The 9735-nt window shown below is 37.8% G+C and overlaps 1 protein-coding gene across 3 annotated transcripts in view; it reads right to left on the bottom strand.

The window, feature by feature from the left end:
- Positions 1-1839: 1839 nt before the first annotated feature.
- KDM7A (lysine demethylase 7A) overlaps positions 1840-9735 on the bottom strand; it is a 47732-nt gene continuing 39836 nt past the window's right edge. For all 3 annotated transcript variants that reach the window (XM_063133327.1, XM_063133328.1, XM_063133329.1), the window contains 3 exons: positions 8893-8975; positions 7383-7659; positions 1840-6600 (listed from right to left, as the gene is read on the bottom strand). In XM_063133327.1, coding sequence (XP_062989397.1) covers positions 6506-6600; positions 7383-7659; positions 8893-8975 — 455 coding nt within the window. In that variant the 3' untranslated portion in view covers positions 1840-6505. The remainder of the gene's footprint in view (positions 6601-7382; positions 7660-8892; positions 8976-9735) is intronic.

Raw genomic sequence — 9735 nt, 5'->3', positions numbered from 1 at the left:
ACAAGGATTCAAAGCTGTTAGCAGCAACTATGTAAAACCTTACAATAGTCAAAAAGTCCAGAATCCACCATTTTTTACTGTTTCATGCTGTACATGGTCATTATGTGCTTATCAAATACAGCATTTTATTGTCTTTCTTAACAAAAACAGCTTGCAGTGCTACCAGTGATACTATGGACACACAAAATGTGTGTGTTCCTCCTCCAGGGGGAAGCTCTTATGTCGAATTTCACAATGTTGCTTTTTTGACATTGCTTTTTTGACTTACAAAAGCAAAGTGAGGCACTTGTATTTATAAATGGAACCTTCATTTTTAATCTAAAAGGACACATGAGGATTGATCCTAAACAAGTAATATATGGTGCTGGAAGATTTAAGATATGTATTTCAGATTGAATTAAAGTATTATTATAACTTGCTTTAATATTTGTTCAACTGGTTATTACTTTAAATTATAACTGTACATTTTATTAATGAAAATAAAATATAGTTATAAAACATGGCTTGACAAATTAAGCCACTATATGAATTGATCCCTTCATCAGAGCAGCGAGGCCCCATGCAGCTCTGATCTCACCCCTCTCTGCACCAATATATAGGCAGAGATTTCTGGGCAATCTTGCATCTGTAAACAGAATGCTACCTATTGCACTGGGTGTTAAGAAAATGTGCGTCTTTGAGAATAACTGAGATGTGTCTCCAATCTTAATCTTCAGGGTCACAGGAATCAAAAGTCTGAAAAATAATCACTGCCCCTATGTATTTTGCCAACAAAAGCTGCAAATGGTAGGCCACTGTGATTCGTAAGTGATGCTATTTTTTAAAAAGTGTATGTTCACCTAAACTTTAGGCAAGGTTTCCTTGTGCCTAACCAAAAATAACACATGAAGCATCTCTTCCTATTGGAGAAGTGAAGAACGAACCCAGGAGTGAACAATTGGAGGGGCAAGATTGAGAAAAACAGGCTGGTAGTTAAGGTAACGTCAGCTTTCAAAATGCAACATTTATGTCAAGCAGCCTGGGTTTCTCCCTGATGTTTGGTATGTACAAAGTCTAATCTTTTTAATCCAGATGCAACAATAGCTGGGAACGCAATGATAACTTAAATCACTTGTCAATTTTGTATTTTGTTCCACAAAAACCTTTAGAAACCATTTGGTTTAGCCTGTGCATTCAGAATTCCCAGAATGGATAAGTTATCTTAAGTTCCTTCACAGATAGGAAGCATAATTTTGCTATTTCACTTTACATACTAATATTTCACATGCCTAAACTGGATTATTACTTATCAGCAAACTGATAAGTGGTTGAGCCACTAGCCAAAAGCCTGTTTCACATGCTCAAGGAAACAAAAAAAATGTGGTCACATAGAAGCATTTATATCTTCAAGGAAGTGAGTGACAACAGGTCAAATGTCATAGTCCACGTTTGCTTGGAATTCTACCAGGGCAGGCCTGCACAACTTGTGACCCAAACAGGACAAATATAGTTCAATATAAGGGCTTAAACCTCTTCTTTTTGCTGTCTGGCCTGGGCCTACAAATGCAAGTTGCCAAGCAGCTGAGCACCTGCCATGGTACAATTTGTGGCTGGTAGTTTGTATACAATTTGGCAGGTTTGAGTGAACAAAACAAATAAACAACAACAACAAAAGCTCTAAATCTGTATAGACACATATTTGCCTCCTTGCCTCCCCCTCCCTACAGACAATACTGGCATTCAGAGATTAAAGTAGATCGGTTTCCAAATATCTGATCTCCAAATCCTACCCCTTATCGTTTGGCAGGTGAAGCACCACCATCAGACATTTTTGAAATAAGCGAAGCTACTACTGAAATTTTGGGAACACATTCTGAGGTCAAGTTTTCTCAAAATCAGGAGCAATGGAATCACCGAAACAAAGGTTACAGCAATCGGAAGAAGAAGTGGAATTAAGCAATTTGTCATAAGACATTCTGTTTCACATTCAATATTTACACAGTGAACAAACATGAAGAAATTAAACACTTGAGTGCTTAAATCAAAAACATAAGTAATACAGATTTTAATTTCAGCATTTTAAAGTACAGAAAGTGGAAACTATGGTCAAATACAAATTTAAACAAGCCACTTGTCCTCCCAAACAGTAAATCAGTAAGCTACTTATAGAAACTTACAAATTTCAAAGTAAAATTGAGACAAAATAAATACTGTACATACACTTTCCCTGCCTGCAGGCAAAAATGGGTTGGGAAACACTGTTATAAATTGGAAAAAAAATGCTCTTAAAGCTGCAGCATCGTGTTTCCCAGCCAAAACACTCCACACAGTAGTGTGTTTCTGTAAAAAGGAGCAAAGGACACACAAATCCCTATTCAGAAAGACAGCTATTTCACAAACATTCAAAAAAGTTAGAAATTAGACCGACATTAGAAAAAGGTGGTGGTGGGGGAAGACACATCAGCAAAACACTACTACAAAACTAGTAAATATAGCCAAGACCTATCCCCTTTTTTTCAAATGTAATGAATATCCAAAAAAATGCCAAAGCACTGGCAAAGTTAAACTTTTCCCAGCAGAAGTGATAATTCATAATAATATAATCTCTTAAAGTGATTTCTTTCATTCCCTTCCCACAGCAAGAAACTATTATGGCTTAAAATTTATCCAAGTCCTTTCCCAAGCAGAAATGCAGCTTTAGCAGCAGCTACATTCCCTAATCAGTGCTAGTCTCTTTCCTACTCAGTACTGCACAATTCACTCATTTTGTACACAGATCTTTGCCTTTTTGGGGGGAAAAACAGATGTTGCCACTTTTAATCCAGTTTAAACTACACACAGTAAGGCCCTTAAATTCAGTTTATATTTCTTCCACAAAATAAAGTTGCCCTGGATTTACTTAGGCCCAGGATTGTTAACAGTTTTTAATGGTCTGGAAGTATGGATGCAAGTTATTACAAATTGATGCCTTGAGATTTTTTGATTTTTTTGGTGGCACAGAAATTGTGGGCGAAGAGAGGCACTATGCAAGGATTGGGTCTCCTCAGTTTCCTCCAAGTTACCAGTTACAGAGTTAGCAAAACTGTCAGGCTAGGGTTGTTTTGAGTCTTACAAAGCTTACGAAGTTTAATGACTACACCTCTTGGTGAATGAAGGCAGTCTGTGGCATGTTAAAAGCTTAGGTGAACTAAAGTTTCTTTAATGTGATCATGACACTGTGCTCTTATCCTGAAGAACATTAATATAAGCACTTCAGCTATGACAAAATTGTGGCTGGAAAGGCAGGTCTTCTTGTTCCACCCTCCTGAAATGGTTTGAGAATGATCGTATGTCAGTGTTCCTGATTGCATAGGTAATGTACCACAGAGGTTATTTGAGACTACTTTGTAGCCTGGGTTTATTAATAAGTACTTTAGAAGGACAGAGAAATGCTGCTGGAGTTTTTGCTGTTAAAACTGCTACACTGATACCCTATTTTCCATTAGCTCTCTTCAGCAAAACCCAACACTTAATTTTGTATTACCTTCTCACTCTGCCTGTTCAGGAGAGAACTGGTCTATAGTAATTCTAGCCTATAGCTGAAATTCTTGTTCCAATGATTTAAAAACAGCGTGGTTCCACTGAGGATACAGTAACTTTCTGCCAAGTATTGCTAAAGCACTACTTCCTCTCCCTCCAGGAAGTGAAGTAACTAAGACTGGGATACTGCATCAAATTCAGACAATAAACTACATATGAAAAGTCTGGGGCAACAGGGATTTCTACCAAGGTAGTTACTAGCATACAAACAAGACTGCGCAATAAACTACCAAAATAATTGTTGCCACTTTTCAGAGAAACATATTTTGAAATGCACAAAATAAATTTGATTTGTTTCTCATAATAAATCTTAGAGCCAAATCCAAAGCCATATTTCAGTCAAAGCCTTATTGAATTGGTGTTAGAAAGATAATTGCCTCAATCTGAATCTGAGACATGGAAAGCCAGAAAAATCTTTTTTTAAAGTGTGTTTCTTTTGGTAGACTATGAAGAGATGTTTGTATGCTCACAACAATGAAGAGCCATGAGGTGAGGGGGCAGAGGGGGGGGAAGAGAATAAGAAAAGTAAGTGGAAACAACCATTAACATTTCCCTCCTTCTCCACCATCACCATCTGTCCCCCAATAAGGTCATACCTAAATATTTTACTTAGAGCAACTATATCAATTATTAGACCTCTTAACTACTATGGTCTAGGCAAGAGAGATTTCATTGGTCTAATATATTTATCATTGATTGAATTGTGTTCTGCGTTTAAGAAGTTTTATTCCTCTGGTATGTGTGTTTTTAAGCAAACAAGTAACTTCCTTAAAACATATGGCTTACTAAAATTAGAATTGAACCAAAGCTTCAAAAACGGGAACTTTAGAACTGTTTTTCTGCCTATGTCAAAAGGATCACAAATCTTAATTTATAATGGCACTGAGAACACACAATGCAAATTAATATTTCTGGTTAAATATACTTCAGCTCAGTTAAAAGCTACATTGACTGCTGAAAGAATCATTTTCTTTAATCAATAGTAAGAAGTGTGTTGCTCAAGGTTTACTAATTAATCACAGTTGTTCCTAAAATTAGTATGGCATTCTCTCTGGAATCAGCTCTACTTATAATGCTGAGAACATGCAGGTTCTCCAATTTTGTCCTACCTAAATAATTGGGACACACATGCGCTGAGAAAAAAATGTTCTCCAAGAAGAAATGAAGATGAAGAAAAACTATATTAATTTTCAAAACCGAGGACATGTTATCTGATGGATTTTTACCCATTTACACTCCAATCTGAATCATATTTACTTAGAAGTCATCCCCATTGATTTCAATGGGGCTTATTTCCAAATTACGATTTCTACCTTGATGTTTTTGGCTGCCATTCTGCACACAGTTATACACTGTTAAGTTCTATTCAGTTAAATTGGCTTAAGTAACAACTCTGTTCAGAACTGCAGCCTTGAAATGCTTCCACTGAGAAATTTGTCCAAGTCTTTCTAACTGCAGTTAGCCAAGAAAGCCTGACTATTCTGATATGTGACAAGGACGTAATGTATAGTTTAATACAGATACACATACATAGATGCAGCAAATACTGAATATATAAAACGGTTTAAGCAAACAAAAGTCCTATTTTTGGACTTTTAGATATTTTATTTTAATATAACCTGAAGGCTGGGAAGTTTTTATTGAAGTCAAGCAACTGAGTAGCTTTGGCCATGCTTTAACTCTTGATCAACAGGAAAAAAACAAACACCAAAGCATTATCCCTAGTATTCCTGCTTTAGTATTGAATAGCCCTCTTACCAAAGTAGTAGTATAGGTGCCTCCCCCTTTTCCTCCAAAAAGAGCTTAAATATTCCATTTTATATTACAAAAATACAAATTTATCATCTAAGTTATTTACATGCATTTTAGAATTGGCATTTACTACCAGATCTTTGCAAAGCATGACACAAAATAGTCATTCTGAGATTTAGCAAGCTATCAAACACATTTACATATATACAAAAATGACTTAAGACCTTTAATTGGCTGGCATGTGTAGACAATCAAGCAAAATTCTGCCACCATAATAGCCTTTCTCCACAAAATTAATTTAAGTGTCGACACTTAAATCAATTGCTGTAGTGCTATCCTTGGTGTACTGCTACCCATGCTTTGCACGGATCATTCTCCATGACATGGAAACAAGTAAGTTGGGAGGGAGCACATATATGTGCAAGAGCTGTTGCTAATGTTACACCAATTTATAGTCCAGAATAAATACAGTGAAATACGAGAGACAGAAGAGGCAAGAGCAGGGATGAGAGAAGAGAGAAAAGTTATTTAAACCGGCAGAGAATATGTACTTTAGAAGTCGGTGGAAGAGCTATCCATGACCTTAGAATAAAGAACAGAAATTAACATGTGATTTCATGTGCTTTAACTTAATGCATCACATCCATGTTTAAGACTATAACTTGTAAATTAAATGCTTGAATCCAGAATAAATCATTGATGTGGTTCTCCACTGCAGAAAAACAGACAGACAAACAGACAGACAGACATTAAGGACAAATAAAAACCTTCACATTCTTAACAGCTAAAATTAAAAACATAATTCCCACAAAAATGCTTTCCAAATAAATAGTTTAAAAATGAATTCAATAGTTGCCCCAAATCAGTCAAATAAATTATTGAGAACCACCTTCATCACACTCTTCTGTTCATGAATTAACTCACACTACCAGAAACAACAAAATGATTGAGCCCTGAAAAAAGACCATCTCCCAATCCATAGTTTCTCTGAATATTCCCGTTTCACAAATGGTTATTGCTGAGCAGGTGTGGCACAGTGAAAATGCAGCATTGGGTTTTTGTTCATCAGGCAGTGTTCTAATAAGGTACATGCATTCTGCTTCAAGCAGATGAATAAAACAGGAGCTCCAGGCACTGTTACCCTCAATACTGGTCTGTGTATAAAAGGACAGCAGCAGTGGAAGCAGCTACTGCATCAAACAAAGAAGCGTGCATGGCCGTTTCGGTTCAGCTTTAGTATCTTCCCAAGACGTTGTTTGGCAGTTGCCATTCCTTTCTTTGGACGCTTGCCTGAAAAAGAAATTAAAAGCTGGTACTTTTGAACACCACCACAACTCAGGTATATACTTTGCAACTTATTAAATCAGACGCAGATTGCCCCAACATAGAATTGTATAGGCGATATCATGAACGTGAGGCAACACAAGCTGTGAAGCAACTTATTATATTGGGTTAGCTCCAATAGTGTGATTCCACTAGCGCAAAGCTCCAACCGCTTGCAGAAACCCTGATTTTATCATTGCGCAAATGTCAAATGCAATTCTTTAATGCTAAGTTCTGGGTTATAGCCAATGCTAAGCTAGCGGAAAAATTATAAGCACTGGCATTGTTCGGCTAGCAGTTGCACAATAGACCTAGAAGGTACGCCATGATGGTGATGATGCCGCCCATACTGGAGATGTGGGAGGAGGGACTGACAAAAAGGCAGAGGCCTGACTAAAGCTAGCAAATGCATATTCAAGGCAAGATTTGAACTGAGTATTTCCCTGCTTGCAGGTCATTCTTAGCCACTATGCTACACCAACTTTCCATCTTTAAGGGAATTTTGTAATGTGGTTTGAGCTTTTCTTGGTATGGCAAGAAATTTGTACAAAATAGTCTCCCATGTCAGAAACTATGGGAGTTCATGATTTCAAAAACACACATGAACTGGGTGAAGCTGTAAACTGGGCATGAACCCGTTTTCTGAATATTCACATCTTTTAAGCTAAGCATCCACTGCATCTTGCATTGCAAACAGCAACAGCCAGTAATTTGTGGCTAACAGAAATGAATACAGACAAATACATCACCTTTTGTTGCCTGGTTGCTGATAGGGGGTGGATTTGATGCTGGCCTCTTGGTTGGATGAAGAGGTACAGACAACGACGTTTCACCATATGGCCTGTCAGGGCTCAGGCTGCCATCACTTAGCCTACACTCCCCTTCAATCAAGCTACAGTCCTGCAAACATTTGCCATGTGGGAAGTTCAAGCCATTATTTTGTAAGTGACTCCTGTTTTCTTGAATTCTGTAACTGGCCTCGGATGCCCCTTCCTTCTTAATGTATTTTTGAGTTTTGCTTGTATCCTATAGAGGGAGAGAAGTAATTTGATTTTGTAATGCACCTGATGAACTGCTGGGCACAGGCAGCATTTATGAATGCTCATTTGTAGGTTTCAACAGAACAGCAGCAGCATTTTTGTAAAATAAGTAGCTCAATAGAGGACAATGACCTGGTCTAGGATATGGGCCGCTATAATTTATATCCTGATTATTTAACGGAACTATAATTAAAATATATTATTGTGACCGAACTACTATAATACTGTTTTATATTGTACCTTATGGTGTGTGTTGTTGATGTTGGCTAAAACCTATTTTGGTTGCATAATAAAGATTTGGAACTCAATTTCTTGAACCATAATTTATCTACAGTTCAATGCTATAAGCAGAAAAGGTTACACAAGCTAAGGCTGCTATCCGATACACACTTACCGGGGAGTAAGTCCCATTGAACTCCATGAGACTTACTTCTCAGTAGACATGCATAGGATTAAACTGTAAATAAAGTAACTGATCCAGGTCAGTAAGTGCCTGGTGGATCTTCATTACTGAAGCTGAGCAAATCTGTCCAGTAGCATGAGTGCCATTAATAGCTCCCTGGAGAAGATATAGCAGGGAGAAGCAAATAAACATTCAACATACACATAGATAGCCATGGGATTCAAATTAGAGTTTCCAACAATGTTTAGGTATTTAGCAGCCAGAAGCCCTAATGTGGCCCACTCTTAAAGATTCAAACACACACATACACAGGAATACAATCCACATTTCATACTCCAACAAAATATTAAAGCAGTGTACATTTGCACACAAATGCCTGAAAGTTTACCACTCAGACTTTGTTACTTTTTCTGATAAGAATTTCTGATACAAAATTGCAGGGCATGAAGCTAAATATCAGATGTCTTACCAGCTATAATTAAAATCAACCTGCTTTTTTGCACCAGCTGTACTTAACTTCTTTTATGTGATACCCGCCACGCCTACTATTATATCCCACTTCGACATTTCCCTTCATGTTATTCTTTATTTTTAAAAAATCTGCAGAAATATTTTTGTCTCCAAGTTAATATAGCATTTTTGCAAACAGTACATTCATGCTAGAGGCTTGCACGTATTAGCAAAGGGCAATTGAAAAGTTATAATTTGTAGGCTTGTAGAATGGGGCGTACCTCCATTCAAAAGTCAAACACCTCTGAATTTGAGCTTGCTGTTTATTGTACACACTGCTCTATTAAAGATGTAACATTATCTTACCTGAGGATTTACTTTAGAAACTGCATGTAATGGTGTAGCGAATGCTGAAGCGCCTGCATCTTTTCCTTCTTTTATGTGCTTACCTAAATAGAAATGTAAGATTCTCAGAAAAAAATAAAGTATATTATACAGCCCGAAATTCTCTATTTTAAAATAGAAAATAATTATTTCCTAGATAACCCATTTTTCAGGTAGACAGAAGTAGTTAAGTTGTTCACTGTTTGTTCATTCTTTATACATTTGTACATTGATGGTGCTATATAAATAAATAATAATAATAATAATAATAATTCATTCTCCCCAACACCATTTACACACAACCCTCCACCTGGTGCACAACTACAATAATTAAACAGAAATTCCAACTATTTGTGAAAGGTACCATCTGTACCATAGCATCTACACCTACTGCCCTGATAACATTTTCATTTGCTTTTGTGTATGAGTGAAGCAGATGCCCCCTCACACAGCTGGTACCTAAAAACACATTGCATATTCCAAGAAAAGCCTTTCCCGCACCCATAATATAGTATAGAATGCCTCTCAAGAGAAAAAGCATGAAATTTAGGAGTGTGCACGGACCCCCCCGCTTCGCCCCGCGGGCTGATCCGAAATTTTCGAGTCGGCCCGCTCCGCTCCTCGCCGCTCCGCCCATACTCGACTTCTCTTCGCCGCGGAGCTCCAGCTCCGAATTGGAGCTCTGCAGTGGAGGGGAGTGGCACCAGGTAAGGCCGGGAGAGGAGGGCGGGAGGTTTACCGGGCCCTGCCGCCATCGCCGCCCGTGCAGTGATGGCAGCAGAGCCTGGTAAGGGACCAAGGGGGAGGGGGGGCCTTACCTGCCTC

This window comes from Elgaria multicarinata, chromosome 9 (genome assembly GCF_023053635.1).
Source record: "Elgaria multicarinata webbii isolate HBS135686 ecotype San Diego chromosome 9, rElgMul1.1.pri, whole genome shotgun sequence".
NCBI classification, from domain to species: domain Eukaryota; kingdom Metazoa; phylum Chordata; class Lepidosauria; order Squamata; family Anguidae; genus Elgaria; species Elgaria multicarinata.
This window is presented reverse-complemented; position numbering and strand designations above follow the sequence as displayed.